This window comes from Aulostomus chinensis, chromosome 22, assembly GCF_037954235.1.
Source record: "Aulostomus chinensis isolate RoL2024-O1b breed Wild chromosome 22, RoL_Achi_v1.0, whole genome shotgun sequence".
Classification (NCBI taxonomy): Eukaryota; Metazoa; Chordata; class Actinopteri; order Syngnathiformes; family Aulostomidae; genus Aulostomus; species Aulostomus chinensis.
The window spans coordinates 23,601,775-23,621,430 of NC_141341.1; the positions used below are offsets into that span (position 1 = coordinate 23,601,775).

Sequence of the window (19,656 nt, forward strand, 5' to 3'; positions counted from 1 at the left end):
CAGCACACTTTTTATAGAAACAGCCAGATGCTTTCAGGCAGGTCTTGACTGTTCTCTCATTTGGATGAAGCCACGCCTAGAGTCTCATTCATTATCCCTACCATATCTAAATGTGTTGTAAAAATCAAACCCATTAAGGTTTTCTACAATTTTTCTCGGCAGGAAAATACTCATAGCAAGTCGATAGGCACTTTTGCTAAGTAAAACCTCAGCAAGTGAAAGTGTGACGTGATTAATGGCGAGAGTTTGACCCATAAGTATGCTATTACAGACAGAAGTGATGTTTTACCATCTATCAGTATTGCTGAAGCGTTTCTGGAGGAAGCCTCACAGCTGTGAGCTCTGCTGGCCTTCACCCTCTCTTCATGCTTGCACACTCGCACACTGCAACGTTTCTGTGGCTGTTTGGGGGCCATCTCAGCACAGAGCTATAATTTGGACTGGCAGTGGATAGCATATAATCAACCCGAAAAGTTATTTTGGACAGACAAAAGCAACCAATGGAGTGATCTGCGGGAAAAGCCAGATGAATTCACTGACTGGGAAAGGCAAATGTACAGCATTCTTTTGATCAGTGCATTTGCGCACTTGATAGTTAACACAGAGCCACACACTGCTTCCTCTTTCATGCACCGAGGGGTTCAACAAGACAAACCACAATAAATACAAGTCTGACACAAACTGCAAGGTCTCAAGGCTGTCAAATTGTAATCAGCAGCAAATAGCCTTGACATTTCTTGTAGAGAATCACACACAGGAGCTGCTGCTGTAGTGATGATAAACTACTACTGTTTTTCTAGTGGGTTGAAAAAATCTCTAAGTGCTTGACCACACACTTAAAAAATCTCAAGAAAGTTTGACAGTGTATTTGTGAAGAGCACAGGCCACGGTTACAATCATGCTGCAGTTGGGAAAAACCCCAGACATCTTTGTTATGTCAAGGAGCTTCAGATCCATCTGATGACTATCCCGCCTAAGTGAGGCCCAATTATGCCTCTAATAATAGTTGCGATTATAACTTTGTAATTGTCTATGCTGGGGGAAATCAATAATCATCTACTTTTGTGCCAATATCTTATCTAAATGACACTTACATCGTGACTCTTAGGATTTAAGTAATTATGGTTACTAGTGTCTCTTGGGTGTACCATTTCATTTGTGGCGATGCTACTGTAGCTAAATGTAAAATATAAACCACGCAGTGTATATTTATGCTCTTTTGCACAATGATGTAGCTTGGGGTTAAAAGAAAGGGTTTCCTCATGTAATTACTGGACCAAAACTTAGGACAACCAAAATACCACACGAATGATCATTTTGATGAAAGTACTGCTCACAGTACATCCCGCAAAATGGTGTATCTCTGATCAAGATTAAACGAAAGCCATTTATCTAAAGTTTGTCCAAATTCCTGGTTTGAAAGAGTGGTGTGACCATGAACTTAGCACATGCTTAATGATGAGGATGTGATATGTCTCAACACTAGAAAGTGCTGCTGTTGCTTTTCATCACAAGCACACACTCATATACTCTGCTGCCAAATTACTACTGATTGGATACTTCAGTTTGCAGTGGCATGTGCTGAGATGGGAGGCAAGGTGTGCCTGCAGGTTTGAACAGTATTCCCTATCTGTTTATGTGAACATGCTCACAGTTATGGGGTCACAAGTCCATTCCATCCATTTTCTACCACTTATCCTGTTGAGGGTCGCGGGGGGGCTGGAGCCTATCCCAGTTGCCTTTCGGGCGAGAGGCGGGATTCACCCTGGCCCAGGAGCAGCCATCCACCATCAGGCAGCAGCCAGCTTTGACCAGGGAGAGGCAAACAGCTAGAGAAGATGGCCGGAGGAGGAAGAAAGAAGGGCAAGAGCAACAAGGTGACTATGAAAGAGAGGCCTCCACCCCTGCTGAAGAAGAGGCTGAGCCGGTCACCATGGCTTCTGTCAGAAAGCTGACAAGCTTTCACTACACCGAACGCAAAGTGAATGACATTAAAGCCAAGGTATCCAAACTCGCTGGTGACCATAACACCCTGGAAAATGGTATGCGCACCATCTGTTACAGTCTTGTCACATTGGAGAATAAGGCTGAATATCTCGAAAATTAGTCAAGAAGAAATAATTTGATCTTTGAAGGCATCGAGGAATCAGCAAAGGAGAGCTGGGCTGACACAGAAGGTAAAGTTCGCAACTTTATCTCTGAAAAATGAAAGCTGGATGCTGGAGCCATGCATATTGAGGGAGCTCACCGCAGTGGTAATCCAGAGAGAGGAGCTGACAAGAAGCGTCCCATTGTTGTTAAGTTCTTAAACTTCAAGGACAGAGAGCTAATCTTGAAGAATAGAAAGGAACTGAAGAAGACCGCCCCTGGGGTTTACATCAATGAGGACTTTTCCGAGGCTGTATGGCAGAAAAGGAGAGAGCTTCTGCCTAAACTTAATGGTATGGCATGGTATAGAGGGGACATTGCCTACTTGAGATATGATCGCCTCGTGTCCCATCCACTTAGGGAACGAGGGGCTGCGTCGCCCCCTCACTTGTCCTCCACACCAGCCTGAATGAAGAGGAGTGGTATATAGGAGTCAGAGATGAGGGCCTTCTGATTTTTATTTTATTCTTTATTAGGGCCTGAGCCTGAGGGTACTTCAGGCAAAGACCCTATTATGTTTTTTTTACTTTTAACGTCTATTAAATTACCAAAAAAGGGCTTTAGTTTTGCTCATTTTAACATTTGTAGTTTAAAGAACAAAGTTCATGAGTTATGCTCTATTTTACACAAAAATGATATTCATATTATGGCTGTATCAGAAACTCACTTGGAGGAAGCCACAGAGGATGCAGCTGTTTCAATTCAGGGTTATAATATATTTAGATTGGACAGAGACAGGTCTGGGGGAGTTACCGCTTTTTATATTCAAAATCATATTCCAGCTAAAATAAGGACAGATCTAGGTATGATTGGAGTAGAAGCCTTATGGCTCCAAGTTCATATCCCACATCTGAAACCTATATTGACATGCTGTTGTTACAGGCCACCATGCTCTAATGCTGACTATCTGAGTAGAATATGCACAATGATGGAGAATCTAACTGATAATGACAATGATATCTACATTCTGGGTGATATGAACATAGACTGGTTGTCTAGTAACTGCGCATTAAAAAGGAAGTTGAGTAATGCAGCAACATTATGCAGCTTATCTCAAGTCATAGATGTTCCCACAAGAATTAATGTCAATGAGGATGGAACAGTCACGTCCACATGTATTGATCATTTGTTTACAAATTGTTTTGAAAAATGCTCTAAAGCTGTGTCTGTACCTGTGGGCTTCACCACAATATTGTTGCTTTAAATGTGAAAACAAAAGTACCGAAAGCAGGGCCTAGAGTAATTCATAGAAGAACATATAAAACCTTTTTGGAAAATGATTTTATTTCTGATGTAGGAAATACTGCTTGGGAAACTGTGCTTGAGAAAACGCAGGTAAATGTTGCTCTGGACTCCTTTTGTATTTGTTTTCCGCAGTGTGTGATAAACATGGTCCAATTAAGAAGCTCACTGTTAGATCAATTAAAGCACCTTGGCTAGACGAGGAAGTGAGACATGGGATGAGAGAGAGGGACCTGTTGAAGAAATCTGCAATCATGTCAGGTAATGTAGCAGATCGGCAAGCCTACCGCTCACTAAAAAATAAAATAACAAATTAAATGGACAAAAGAAAAAATATTACTATCGTTCTAAATTTGAGGAGTGACATGGAGATAGTAAAAAGAAAACTTTGGAGGGTACTTAATGATGCTATGGGTAGAAGTAAAATGGCCAAAACGCTGTCATTTATTGAACTAAATGGAGTTTTCATTACAAAACCATCTGACATTGCAAGCTACTTTAATAATTATTTCCACAGTAAAGTGAACACACCAAGAAATGAAATGCTGCCTGTGAGTGGTGCGCTGTCCAAAGCCGTAATAGAAAATAATATTATGTGTGGTAAAGATTGTGAATTTAATTTCAAGCCTATCAGTGTTGATCTTGTGGAAAAGCTACTCTACACAATTAAATGTGATAAACCATGCGGGTCTGATAATATTGATGGTAGATTGCTTCAGTTATCAGCCAAATCAATTGCGAGGTCTGTATGCCATATTTTCAATCTATGTCTCAAGGAATGTGCTTATCCTGATTTGTGGAAAGTTGCAAAGGTTACTCCTCCGTCAAAAAACTGTAGGGAGCCATTTACAGGTCCAAACAGTAGGCCAATCAGCATCATACCTGTCCTGAGCAAGCTTCTGGAGGGAATTATGTTTAAGCAGATACAGCAATATCTAGCAAGAAACAAGATCAACTCAGACCTACAGCATGCATACAAAGCAGGTTATTCCACGAGCACTGCACTGACATGCTTAACTGATGAGTGGTTCAAACAGACTGACACTCAGTCAGTCGTTGGGGTAGTGTGTTTAGATTTCAGTGCAGCCTTTGACATCATAGATCATGAGCTACTACGCATGAAATTATCTGCATATGGATTCAAAGATTCTGCTGTTGACTTATTGAAGGGTTACTTACTGAACAGGCAACGATATGTTATATTCAATGGCTCCCTCTCGCGTGTTGAGACACTTCCATGTGAAATTCCGCAGGGAAGTTGTCTTGGCCCCCTTCTCTACTCTATTTTTGTAAATGATTTGCCATATGTATTGAAAAATGCAGGTATGGGCATTTATGCAGATGACACAACTATGTATGCATCGCCAGAGAGCATTGAACATGTTAATGAGGTGCTTCAACAAGAATTAAATCTGGTTTCTGAATGGATTGCAGAAAATAAACTGAAGTTGAATGTCAAAAAAACAATGTATGGTTGTGGCGTCTAGCTATGCTCTAAGAACAGATAAAAAAAATAAGCCTCTCTGTGCAGGGATCCATTATAGAGCAAGTTAGGGAAATGAAATTGTTGGGTGTTACCATCGATGAAAAACTTTCTTGGTCCACCCAGATAAAAAATACAGTGGTGAGAATGAGCAACGGAATATATTCCATTAGAAAGAGTGCTCATCTACTAAATTATGCAACAAGACGACTGGTCATACAGTCTCTAGTTTTGTCAAATCTGGACCACTGTCCTGTGATCTGGTCGAGTGCATCAAAGCAGGAAATTTGTAAGCTTCAGCTGGCTCAGAACAAAGCGGCAAGACTAGCACTGCGCTGCTCTGTTAGGAGTAGTGTGGATTGCTATGCATGCCAGGCTGTCATGGATGAGGGTAGAGGAGAGACTGTCATGCAGCCTTATTCTGTTTTTAAACAATGTGTATTCTTCACAGAAACCATTCAGTTTGTTTTCACAGCTAGTACCTGCAAATGAAAGACATAGTTATAATCCTAGGCAGGCACAATGTGGTTACTTTATTTTACCTGCGCCTGAAACTAATGCACTCAAGAAAACTGTAACATACAGAGCCATTTCATATTGGCGGGTGCTCCCTCCATATGTGACTCTATTCAGAGATACCTCTGGCTTCAAAAGGAAGCTTAAAGAAGCAATTACCAAAAAGGAAATCTTATTAAATTAGCTTCCTGTTATTATTATTATTATTTTTGGCACTTTTAGAAGGACAAACTTGTTTTATTTTTCAATTTTTATTTTTATGTTAATGTCAATTTTATTTTCTAAGCTTTTAGTTTGTCTGTGATATTTGTGTGTCTTGTTGGTATGCCGGCAGGTTTAGGCCTGACGGAAGAGGACGCCACTGCCATGCAGAGCCCATCTTGGGACACCTTGAAAAGGTGAATGGACAGTACATGAAATATTGTACCGCATTTTATGATTGATGTTTTGTAATGTTTTTTCTGCTTGGACCCCAGGAAGAATAGTCTCTACTTAGGTGGAGACTAATGGGGATCCTTAATAAACAGTAAACAATAAACCCTAGATGGGTCTCCAGTCCATAACAGGGTCAACACATGTAGACAGACAACCATTCGCTCTCACAGCCACTCCTTGGACCAATTTAGAGTATCAAATTAATGTAGCCCCCCTTGCATGTCTTGGGACTGTGGGAGGAAGCCCAGAAAGAATCCACGCAGGCACAGGGAGAACATGCAAACACCACACAGAAAGACCCCATGCTTGAGCCAGACCATTGAAATTTCCTCTACATTTATATCATATTTGTCAGAATTTATTACTGTCATCCACTCCAATATCAATAAAACAATTATTTTAGGTGATTTCAAAATTCATGTTGACCAGCAATCCTATCAACTATTTGCTTTTGAGTTGTATGACTTACTTAACTGTATGGATTTATTTAACATGTATCCCAGCCCACTTATCAGAAACATCTCACATTAGCTCTGATATGCCTTGTCAACATGTATATCCTCTGTCATGGATGTTGGCCTGATTGATTACTTGTTCTTCAGTATATTTGAAGTCAAACTGTCAGGAAATGCTTTTGTACTTCTTATGTGGCTGCAAACGTGTTGTTTACCATCATCATCATGTGAATTTATTTTCAGCAGTTTTCATGGTAAATTAAAATCATCTCTTGATGCTGTGACTCCACTAACATTGAAGAGGGTCGCAGCCAATTCATGACACCTCTAGAAAAATGAGGAAACTAAAAACACTCAAAAGCAACTGCTATATTGCAGGTAGGAAATGGAGAAAGGATAAATTGGCCATCAGTTACCAAACATTTTGAGAGCAGTTAAAATTCTACGAGCAATAAAACAAACTGCATGAAATAACATGTCTCCAACCTAATCTCTGATTTCCCAATAATCCCAAATTCCTCTTCTTAAGTACTGATCATTAATCTAGTGTTCAACAATGCCATGAACATTGTGTCCATCTCCAGATGTGAAGACTCTGCAGTGCACTTCAGAAGTAAAACAGACATGATGAAGTAAAATACATCAAAATTTCAACGTATTAATCTTTATAACAAAGAACCTCAGATCTTGTATGATGAAACATTGGAGAGTTTGTTCTGGTTAAAGGCTTTTACACAATTTAAATTTAATATCCTATCCCTACATCATTTTTGAGTCATTTTATAACGTTTTGTGGGGAAGATCTACTGAACATTTTTAAATATTTACTTCAGATTGGGGTCTCTCTGAAGAAATATAAAAATCCTTAAAAACTATAGCCCAGTATCAAATATTTCTTTTAAAGTTTTAGGAAAAAAAAGTCTTAATTGACTAAATGATTTTATGACATCAAACAAGATGCATGAAAAATCCAGTTTAACTTTTGGACCAACCACAGTACAGGCAGCTTTTATTAAGATCATAACTGACCTCAGGTCCAATCTGGATAACTGAAAGGGCTTGTGTACTGGTCCTACTTGATCTAAGTGCAGCTTTCAAGACAGTAGATCATACTTTCAGAGAGACTGCACACTGTCTCTCTCTGGTATGGACTTCATGGTTCAAACCTTTCATTACTAACAGAATTGTTCTTTTATCAATTGATGATTTTTCCTAAGAAAGTTATGAAGTGAAATGAGGCTCCAAGGTTCAATTGTAGGTCCAGTACTTTTTAATCAACCCATTCTACAATAAGGCACTGTCATCAGGAAGCAAGGAATACTCTCCACAGCTACACAGATACAGATACAGATACACAACTCTCTGATGACCCAAATCTCCTGATGACTCAGATCTAAATGACTGATTAGTCTTCTGCTGATTGAATGTAGAATTCAGCTGAGAGACACAAAACTCTGTCTTGCGATTTACATATGGGAACGCCGGTGTGTTAAACCTTTACTTTCCCTGAAAATCCTGGTCTCAATGAACACGTGAGTGTTTCTGTCAGTTGGAAGGTCATGGAGCAAGTTGCGCATCTTCATGAATCCAATCACCTTTGATCACGGTGAGCAATTCTGGCTGGTGTGATGTGTAACGCCACTTATTCATGACTGTGGTTGCTTACACATTGCTATGAATTATATGGTTGGCCTCTGGCTTGAGTGTGGATGCTGTTTGAAAACAGCACAATCAATACAGCTGCAAGACAAGGATTTATAGCTAATACGTCTGTTTTGGAGTATAATCCCAGCATGAGTGTGCTGACTTGATTTTATGTTTCACTGTGGCATGCTTCATACACGCATCAAGCAGCATGTCTCTTTCCTCAAGTGGCTGTGATACAGCACAATTGCTGTAGCCTCTTCCTCTTCTTCAGCAACATTTGTTTGTCTTTTTGTGTAGAGTAGTGCAGCTTGGTCACATAATAAAAACAGGTATGTGTTCATCTGATGTTAACATGTTAACAAACAGACCTCAAAAAATGTTGTCTTGATGAGCTATTTTTGCATTAATTCATCAGCCCCAGTGAAGAATGGAAATTGTGACCTTGAGGATGGATTATTATGACATTTAACACCTTCTTGTATACAGCCATACAAGCCTGTGAATGACCAATCTCATATGATTATGGAAATTAAGCACCTTTTTTCCAAAGTGCCTAATCTCATGCAATCTCTAAGCATTCTATTTAAATACCATTTCTTATGATAATAAATGAAGCAAAATCTGCAATGAGTATTTTTATTTCACTCGTTCTTGCTTGCAAATATGTTTCTGTAGGATAATTGTAATTGAAATTTCTAAATTGTGGTTGTAGTTTAAAACTTATACTACTAAATAGAATGGAATACAATTGCAAGAATATAAAATAATGACAGATGAGGGTCAGTTCTTAGCCTCTGAGTAAAGACTTCTTTGGTTTGAGCCCACAGTATTTATCTGGAGTCTCTTAGCAGAACATGTACATTGTGCCTGTGAATGTCCTTAAGCTGCTCTGGTTAGCTCCTATAGTCCCAAAACCTGTCCACAAATTACCCTGCCCTCAACCTGTGCGTTGGGAATTGATTCCAGCCCACTCTAAAACTTTTTTAAGAAACACTATTTATGTTTTTTGGGGGGAAAAATGGATTCCTGCCCAAAACATATCCAAATCATTTGACCCTTTGTTTGGGCCATGATTATCAGGTGGAAAACAAAAAAAAAAAGCTACATATTGTAAAACACTATTTTCACCTCTGGACATTTCTTTTTGCAAGAAAAGTCCAGCCATGCTGAAATCTAAACAGTCGTGTGTACATCTGTTTTTTCTCTTAGTGTGATGGATGTGGGTGGGAAACATACACAGGAACTCGGATCCCCAAAAGACACTCTTACGACAACATCCAAAATTTCTGGAAAAACGCTATTCAACAGTTCTGAGAAACTTGTAACTCAACACTGGATTTGGAAAACATAGAACTACCTAATGAAGAAGCACCTTTTTTGAGGATAGTCAGATCTCTGAACTTGATAATCCCTACTTTTCCTTTTCATTTTGAATTTCTCATTTGAAGATGAGGCTACCAAGACTCGCTCAGGTGGTTAGAGCGTATATCACATACGCAGCTGACCCTGGCCGGAGGTCCTTTGCTGCATGTTACACCCGCCTCTCTGTCCCTTGTTTCCTGCCTGTCTACTGGTAAATAAAGGTGTCTATGCTGCAAAAAATAAAAAAAAACAAATAAAGAAAAAAGATGAGGCTACCATGAGGTTAGCTAGGTTAGCAGATTAGCATTGGATTGGAATCCGGGGGAAGGTGGTCTGGCTCTGCCCTCCAACACCTTTTATTAGCAGATGCTTTTGGTCCTCTCCTCCCCGTGACGATGTTACATGTCAGACATAAAATGCTGACTGATGAGCTTTAGTGGTGTTGGCAAGTAGATTTGGGCAGATCAAATTAAGCCTTTGTGCTATAATTTGTCTTTAGTGCAACAATGAAAGATGATGTAATATCAAGCAAGTAGGTTGATTTCCTGTCACACTGTGACATTGCTGTACAAGTACCACAATATCTGAACATGTGATGAGTGGTAAGGTTTCGGCACAAAGAACATTAGGCTAGGTCAGGGATTCCCAATGTATGGTGTGAACCCGTGGGGATGTGCAAGCTGCCACTAGGGGGTGCAAGATAAAAAATGTGATTGCGGCTTGGAGTGTTTTTTAAGTGGGATTTTCCCACACAATAAAGACATGTAAATAAACATTTCATGACATGTAAATAAACATTTCATTTGTAAAATTTAAAATCAAAAGCTGCAATATTAATCAATCAATAAATGCATGCTATTCAAAATGCACCTCATCTTGAGATGAAGGGTAGAGGAAGTTATCCTCGACACATTGTATGCAGCGTTGTTGCGTTTTTCTTTTTCCTGAGGGGAAATATCTTTGCAAATGTCAAAGACCAAAAAAAAAAAAAACCAAAACAAAACAGATTTGTATATCATGAATTATTTCTTTTCTTCTTTTGTTTTCCATAAATCATCTGACAACCCTTAGATTTATGTGGTGCACCTGATGATGCAAATAAAGTCTCCAAACCAGTTAATATGCTGCTTACACGCTAATGAGAATCAATCTAAAGACTGAATCCTATAAAACAGTATATTCATCAGAGGGACAATGCAGAATTTTCAAAAACTTTAACTACTTATGTATATTACTTCAGCAGTATTCTTCATTATTTGTATTTGAATGTCCTTCATTACCTTAATAAAACTTTCACTGAAAGGTGCGAGAAATAAAAAATAATACTGTACATCCACAGAAGTTTTACATGCAGAAAGAAAGTCTAAATTTACCTAAAAAAATATGAATGATTATATGATAATATTATTTTTTTTTAATTATCAGGCCCAACATGTTACATTATATTTACATTCCATCAAGTTGGTTGACAAACCACAAATAATCTCTGATCAAATAGCACAAATACATTGATATCACATGTTGTTTAAGTGTTGTCAGTAACCACAAAAGCTTAGGAGTCCCAGATGTCAGGTTAACCAGAGAAATGTCTCTTGAGACATAACGGTTCATTCTGTTATCCATCTGAAATACTTTAAGACCAACAAAGGAGACTGACCACTACCTCAGCATTCCCAAGGTAGTCTAAGCTGAAAGATGAAAGATGCTGAGAAGCCAAACCGAGACCGCCTTTTTTCTACTGGACAAGTATGCTTGTGCTCGCGACCTATCAACAGCAACTGTACAAGTTATCAATTTTACCCTCTGATAGGTTCATGTTGTTACTGCTAATGTGTGATAACATCACAAAAGATTCCTTGCTTGTTGTGTTGTCTGTCTTAGTACCACTATTCCAACTCCAACCATATGTGGTTAGCTGTGTCAACCTGGCAACCAGTAGAATAGATTAGCGCAGCAAGTCTTCTACCACTGACAAAGGAATAGTCGGTAAAGATTGAGAATTATCTCCATTGAGCTTTTATGACAACTGCTTAAAATTTCTCTCAAATAAATTTCTGAAATCCCACTGGAAAAAATACAGTGATTTGACAGTCATTAAAAAAATCTTATTCAATGACCAGTGAGAAATGGAGAGCAAATGTGAGAAAAATCTTTTAAACATTTGTAGATACTGAAGAAGAAAAAACAACAACTTCAACAACAAAAAGCAGCTTGTACTTACCTGGAACCTCATCCAGACCATAACTGGTGCTGTTGGGCTTAAACCGATCAGGTTGAACCTTCATGTTTGGACACAGTACATCTGAAGACAAAAGACAGTATTTCATTTAGGCACGATGACTTTTTTTTAGAAACCAGGCAGAGAACATTTTTTTAATGGTAACAATGGTAGCTTTCCAGGGTAAAATCTGTTTTTGCTTTATTTCAAAAAGCAGACTTTCCCAGGATCGATGGACTGCTTGATGGAAAGAGTGTTGGATTGTTTTAGGAAGAGGTGATGTCATCGAAACACAGACATTGAACTGATATGTGATCTTAGAAGCATCAGCAAAGGAAAACTTGTCATCTCTCGTAATGTAGAGGAAATGTTAGTGTGTGGGTGGCTGCAGGTTGTTTTGCCAGAAAAGGTGGCACCTCTACAAGCCCAGGATGCAAGTAACAGTTTCATATTTCAACACACATATTTTGGTTATATCATGACGGTGAGAAAGACAACACCATCAGGTTTAGTTTATTAACTGGCAAGAGTGGTATTTGCTGTTCATGTAAAGATGCCAAGTCCATTTCTAAAGACACGCATCCTGTTTAGTTTAATAGATGTAAAGGTTTAGAGATTGGATGTTCAAAACATATTCTCACTGTAGGAAGATGTTAGATTATGTTTATGCTATTATCAGAAGTGGAATTTGACATGAAAAGGTTTTCTTTTTTCAGAGGCAGTTTTTTATTAAAATTACTTTTTGGCAAAGAACTACTTCCAAGGGATATTGTTTTTACCCCTTAAGGATGTTATCAGCCTATAAAATGTATCTTATCACTTATTATCACAACATTTTATAACACTTCAAATGGGGCATACTGCACTGACCAGTATACCAGTATCATCAAATTTATCATGCTCCAAACAACCCTCTGATCCAAACGATCTTGAAAGCCATTCTTTCTGACCCTCTGATACAACTTTTAGCCCCACATCAACCTATATGACCTGTGAGCACGTTTTACCAAATATATACTGTCAAGTGCTTTTAAAAAATCCATGCAATAGTTATGATAAAATAAATCGTTAAGTACTTGTTGGTGTGTCATGTAGGGTTAAGGTATGGTGAGGTTTAGGATAAGAAAAAAAACCCTCTTGATTTGGATAAAGGGAAGATCATGGGTCCAATTAAAAAAAAAAGGCACAAACATCACCAGAGGCAAAGCAGATTAAACATGGGTCTCAATGGCACAGCTTGATGTTTGCATCTTTCACTTGAATGTCAATATAGGCCATTTTTATCGCAAACATTTGCAACCTATCAGGTTGTTTTTCCAAGAGGGACAATCCACATTAAATTAAAACTTACTTATTGTTAAGGTCTAGTTGGCTTGAGGCAATTGACAGTTGGTAAGGTCTGTAAAAGAGAGTATTCTTGCTGTTGAAAGTGGAATTTTAAAAGAGGACTTTTATTTTGTTATGATACAACTGCCCTGAATTAACTAAATACAATACTTAGAAAATTAGAAGTTGGCACAAGGTCATACTGCTTCACTCTATGATATCTATTAAATGAGCTGATAATATCTCTGCCAGCGGAATTTGTGTATGTGGTTCAGGTTTGTGGGTTTTATGGTCCAATGTATATGGCAACAGTAGGCCTGGGCAAGAGAAAATGGATACAGCATTATGATTATTGTCGTGTGATCTGTACCCAAACTATTAGTTTCAATACCATAAAGCAAAGTCCTAAAGTCATACTGTTACCCATGTCACAATATCTTTCATGTCATGGCATTTACAGGTCAACAATGTAACAATGTACAACTGAGCAACTGATTGCTCTAATAAATATGAAATTGAAGTGTTAAAATGAAATAGTTTTGCCTCACTTGGTGTGTTAAGTTAACATAATGTGTTTCATATATTTACATCAAAGTAGCCTACCCAAGTGGTACATGAGTATTTTCAGCTATATTTTGACATTTTCTCTAAATTATGTAGAGTAATGCAATATGTAATGGATCATATCCAATTGCAAGATATTGTGTTAAAAATCACTCCCTATTTAATAGCATGACTTCATGGATAGCAATTGCAATTTGTTGACATTCACCATTACGTTGAATGCAGTATCTCAACAAGTTATGAAATGCATTGACTTTTTCCCAAACTGATGAGTCTTGTGTGGCCATCTCATTTTTCCTGTTGTACCATTAAGAGGTTAGTATTTGTGAGTGAAAATCTATCAACTGTTGGGTTAACGATCAAACGTCTAAATTAAAGACAGTCCTTTCAGCCTCAGCATTACTCTATTTTAAAGCCCTTTTGATATTGTAGATCAGGTAATGACAGTAAGTGTCATCAGTTTGTAATCAATCTGTTGAGAGCAACTTCTCATTAAAGCTAATATTAGCGCACCAGTATATCTGTTTAACACCTGTCTACCTTCAACATTATCTGTTGCTAAAAAACACAAAGCTTCCTAGTAGATTGTATAGTTGTCTGACCTCTACCAGCAACCCTGCTAACACTGCTATAAAAATTATAAAGTCAGAGCGGTTTTTAACCTTTACAGCACTGCTCTTTTGCCATGGCTTGTTTTTCTTTGTCATCCAAACCCACAGTACATCTGATGGGAAATGCCAAGCAGCTATAATTTAATTGCCAGAATTAGGAAGGGTTTTTTTAGTAATTCGAAAGGTACTTTTCTCTAAATTTCACATGCTTCATTTCCAATTTGCAAAGCTTATCCGTGTTTCTATTTCTTTTCAGTTATTTACGGTGTTTTCACAGTCTTATTGAAGTGAGAATGAGAGATATCATTTATCAAGGCTCCACCAAAAGCCCTGTACAGGAATGGAAGTGGATCAGTCTTTTCTTAAAGACGGTGTTGTTGCACAGCAGTGAAACATAGCATGCTAGATAGCTGAGCTACTCCCTGCATTTGTGGCCCTAAAGCTATAATTTAGGGATCCGGCTGTGAGTTAAAATGGAAGCAATGTAAAACCTGCCCTTTGGAAATGAACATCTCAGACAGATTCATGGTATCAGCATGGGAAATGCATCCCCCTTAACCATTACTATCCCCAACATTCTGGTTGATTTAAAAAAAAAAATGCTCTTGGTGTTCAATAAGAGCCAAATGTTAGAGTTCTCTGTGAATAAGGTCAAGTAAAGTTATGTATGTTCTGACACGAGGCCACACATACTATAATAAATCACTACATGACTGCATAAATAGTGTAGTTTTTTTACACCTATGGATTAAAAAGTGAAAACATTGAACATGAGCATTGGCACAGCTGCTCTGGACCCACTTGAAACATTAGAGCCATAATTTTCTGGGTGAAAATAACTTGCGAACTCTGAGAGCCAGCTGACCACTGATATTCTTAGAGACTCATTCACTAAAGAATGAAAAACTTCTTTCCTTTTAATGTTGCTTGGTTCTGCGGTGCTCTAAAACTAATCCACAGCGTGTTTTATGACATATAAGCTGCATTACTGACCCCTTAGCTGTCAGAGTGAAAAATCTATGGAGTCAAAGAGCAAGGTCAGAGGTCAGAGGGTTTAAAATGAATCACCGTACTGTCTCTGCAATAAGTGCAGTACAAATTTGCAAGATGGCATTCCCCTTGCAGAAAGACTGTGATAAACACTTCCTTCCTCATCTGTCCAACTTTACACTTTAAAGGCAGGTTAAAGTGAGAGTTTAGATTTTGTCATCTCTATGTCAAACCATGTAATCATGTCACATCCATTTCATATTTAGTGTCTGTGGCAAAGACATTCTTTGCTTTCCTGTCTGGCTAATTTTAGGAAGGAATTTCAAGTCCAAACTGTCCATCTTTCCCATGAGGACACATAAACTTTCTACATCTCTTCACCTTACACACAACATACTGATCACTCTTCAAGCATTACTTTGCCCAAAAATTGTAATTTCCCCTTCCATTGCTCACTGTTAGGTGCCTGGAACTCATGAAGAGGTATCCCCTCCAATCATGATTTCACTGATTCCAGAAGTCAGAGAAGGCTTACCACACATTTTTAACTTGCAGTTACTCGAGACTGATAACCAACAAACACAAAACTGTCCAAAATGTCCATATAAAATGTTGCCCAGTACAACCTGTGTCCTCCATGTACAAAAAATGTTAAAAAAAGGCTTTGATTTAAGAAAAAAAACAAACTAAATTAAAAAAACCTTTCAAATCAGGCTAATGTGACCAGAGCATACATTCAGTTCAACTCATTTGCACAAGCTCATTAAACAAGATGGTCACTGTGAAGTGTTTTAAATTCAAATTAATGTATTTGTGTATTACTGACTATAAACCTGAATAAAAAAGGTGAATTATACTGTGCTTTTGAGGTTTTGTAAATTAATTTTTTGGAGTTAGAAGTCGGTCTCCATTAGCTTCAATCCAAAATGCATGGCTCACCTCCGGAATCACAAAGAAGTCAAGCAGTGTGTGGATGATGGTGTGTGTGTGTGTGTGTGTGTGTGTGTGTGTGTGTGTGTGTGTGTGTGTGTGTGTGTGTGTGTGTGTTGGGGGGGCAGGGTAAATAATGCTTTAAGTCTAGATGAACTTAATTTGCAAGCCTCGGTGCCTGTGTTGAAAGAACACTGGTGGAAAACCCTCTGAGGTTAGCATAAAACAAGCTTCCCAGTGCTAAACTGCTTTACTCCAAAGCAAAATTTAAAAATGTAGCTTCACCACAGAAATGTCTTGGTTCAAGGACAGTCATTTACAAGACAATTTTTGCAACAGCCCCCTAACATGCTTTATATTCAAGTTAATAAGAAGCCATGAAAGCACAGCAAGTATGTGCAGCAGCTCTGTGTGGTTGGGGTGGGGTTTTGAGGTTAGGATCTTTCATTGGTATTGTGGTTAAAGGTTAAAATAAGCGTCTAATTTGATGAAATGTGTATTGAGGGTGAGGCATACTCTTCAAAAGGAGCACATGTGGCAGGCAGTGTGAGTGAAATGTTGGCACGTAGCCGCATGGCTGACTTACTCTCACAAAGCCGCCTCCTCAGCCTGCCCCTGATCTTATCAATGGCATTAAAGTCTGTCACATGGAAGACGTGGGCATTCTTTGGCTCAGCTGCAATCTCCTCCAGCTCCACCTTCAGCGCCTCCCCTATGCCAACAGCAAATATCCTGATACCAGCTTTGGCAGCTGCCTTTGAGGGCTCCAGAACATAATCCTGGCTTCGGCCATCTGTGAGAAGGATGGCTACCCTCTGAATGCCTCTGGCGATGGGCCTCGCTCCGTTACGCTCTGTGAAGATGTTGGTGGTGGTGTAGCTAATAGCATCTCCCGTCATTGTATTTCCCCCCAAGTAGCGTATGTTCCTGGCAGCTTGCTTCACCTCCTCCAATGTCCTGTGTCTGTCCAGGTTAAACTCAGTGGTGGGCCTGTCACTGTAGCGAACTACAGCTACTCTGGTCTTGTCTGATGCCACATCGAAAGAGTCCACCAGGTTGGCCACCCATTGCCTGATTTTCTCGAAGTTCTCTTTTCCCACACTGGACGAGGTATCCAGGATAAACGCCAAATCATAGTGGACATTTTTACAACCTAAAATGGGCAGATATGGTGGGATTTAGTCATATACAGTTAAAATAAGCTGTGCAAATAGTATCATATTTAGCTGTTTGTGTCTTACCTGCCCGCTGTGCTTCCACACTCTCTTCTGAAAGAGTCAAGGCCAGGATGAACAACACCAGTGTGATCCTAAATCCCAGTCGTAATTCCATCTCAGCCTTGGGTTAGGTCTGTTTTATTTAGCTTATTACCACCATCAAACTATCCAGTCTGTGGGAAGATCAGTGAAAACATCAACAATTTCAGAATAAGGTTTGGCACTAAAGGAAGTCGTTAATCTAAAACAGACCATTTGAAAAACAACTCCTGTTTGACAAGTCTCTCTTTTCCCTCTTTGAACTATAGAAAAGATATTTAACCTCAATTAAGAAGCAGTTTGTGTGGTGCAATGAAATAGGTTAAAAAAACAGGTGCTGAAAATACCTGCTGCCTCATCTCCTTGCTGACAAGTTACCATTGGAATGCTGATTAAAAATGGCGTTAGGCACCTTTAATATACAAAGAAATCCTTCCATCCATCCATTTTCTTCTGCTTATTCTGTTAAGGGTCACAGGGGCTGGAGCCTATCCCAGCAGCTTTCGGGCAAGAGGCAGGGTACACCTTAGACAGGTCGCCATTCCATTGCAGGGCCAACACATAAAGACAGATAACAATTTACACTCACATTCACACCTACGGTCAATTTAGAGAATCCAATCAGCCTAGTCCCCAATTGCATGTCTTTGGACTGTGGGAGGAAGCTGGAGTACCAGAGAGAACCCACGCAGGCACAGGGAGAACATGCAGACTCTACACAGAAAGATCCCGTGCCCAAGCTGGGACCTTCTTGCTGTGAGGTGACAGTGCTAACCACCCACCAGCTAAGAGTGTGCATTTTGCAGGATTGCTTCACCCTGATAATTTTTAGCAAGTTTCCTGTTAAAGTTGTCTGGAACTGCAAAAGTATGACCTAATGCAATGTGTTGTAAAGCAGGCTGTCCCTGTTGGATGAAATTTTGAAACTGTTGTGCCTGGATGGCACTGACACAAACCGGTCTCCTAAAAACAAAACTATTCCTGCCCTTATTGTACACAATGGTTGTAATGTCTGCCATTAGGACTGATGTGTGACTGACTGTAGCCATAACATAGGTTCATCCCAACCAGAGAGATGTCTTATCCCAGGGGTTCACCCGTGGAGGTTTACACAACATGGAAACCAATACTATGAGTCACGTATGTCACAACAACTTCTCAGTTCCTCTCCATCATCTTTGCGCATTCTGATGTTTCAATCATTTTGTCTGAATATTTCTATCCCAACTGTTAATGTCAAGAACACCAGCAGCATGTAGTGAAGGATATATTTAGTGTCATGTCATCCAGTAATTCAACACTGTATTATCTATAAAACTATGATGATTTATAGTACATTGACATTTGAAGTAATTCACTTGTTTTGTTTTGATAGAGTAACATGTCATATATGTCAAAAATGTTGGTGTCAGGCTACTTTTCATGATTCTATGATGTCAAGGGTTGCTCAAATGTAGCAACATATGAAGTAAATTTAGTATGAAACTCATTAATGTAACAATAAAGAGTATAATGTATAATTTTGACTCTGGAATTGTTTAGCCTGATATCAGGTAGGATTGTTAATTTGCTACGCTATTGCAAATTACCTCCAACTAATTTCTGTGACTGTATTTCGTATATATCAAAACGCAACATTTGTTGTTATTGTCTGATTGGTCTGAAGTCTTCAAAGTTTGACAGGCCATATGCATTGTTCTGAGTCACTGAATGCTAGATTGAACTTCTAAAATTTCTAATACAACCATTTCCTATTCATGGGTCATTGAGAGTAAATTTTGACTTTGGAAACAAGCAGCTAGAGAATGGCTTGGACTTTTCTTTTTCCTCAGACGAAGGCAAAGTGTCAATGTATTCCTTATGCATCAAAGTCGAACAGAACTACTATTTGTCTGCAGGTGAAACAAAGAGAAGTCGCTCTCCATTTGTAGTAATAGGTTTCAGTGAATGTTTGTTTTTATATTTGTGCCCAGGCCAACACAGAGGACACCCCTTCAAAAGAAATTCAAAATGTCAGCTGGGTATTAATGGGTGGAGTGAAGCATAGAGAATAACTGTAATGCTGGGCAATAGAAAGCTGCAGGGATGACACATTTAAGTAGGGTCATTGCTTCATTTTACAAAAGCCAGTGGGAATTTCAGATTGGATTATGGATTATTATAATTCTTTAAAAAAAAGTGGTAATGATAAGGGGCTGATGAAACTGACATTTTTTGCTCAGAATGACAATCTCCAATAATAACCACATTGATACTTAGAAAATAAAAGTGGTTGTTATTATTGGAGGGTATAAATGTAATCAATTCAAAACTGTTATACATCAGACATATGACCTAATCATAACCACAACTAAACTTTGTTCATCTTCTGTTTTCAGTGTAAAGACATTAAATATCCATGACAATCTCTGTAGTCTTGTTCAGCCACTTCTTAGCAATCAATCTTGTTAAGACACATAAAATTCTTGAATTT

At 38.7% G+C, this 19,656-nt stretch overlaps 1 protein-coding gene across 1 annotated transcript in view; it reads right to left on the reverse strand.

The window, feature by feature from the left end:
• col22a1 (collagen, type XXII, alpha 1) overlaps nucleotides 1-19,656 on the reverse strand; it is a 74,336-nt gene that overhangs the window by 53,126 nt on the left and 1,554 nt on the right. Inside the window, exons 2-4 of the mRNA XM_086192520.1 lie at nucleotides 17,169-17,317; nucleotides 16,514-17,080; nucleotides 11,510-11,590 (exon numbers count right to left, since the gene is read on the reverse strand). Of these exons, the coding sequence (XP_086048646.1) occupies nucleotides 11,510-11,590; nucleotides 16,514-17,080; nucleotides 17,169-17,259 (739 nt within the window). The 5' untranslated portion in view covers nucleotides 17,260-17,317. The remainder of the gene's footprint in view (nucleotides 1-11,509; nucleotides 11,591-16,513; nucleotides 17,081-17,168; nucleotides 17,318-19,656) is intronic.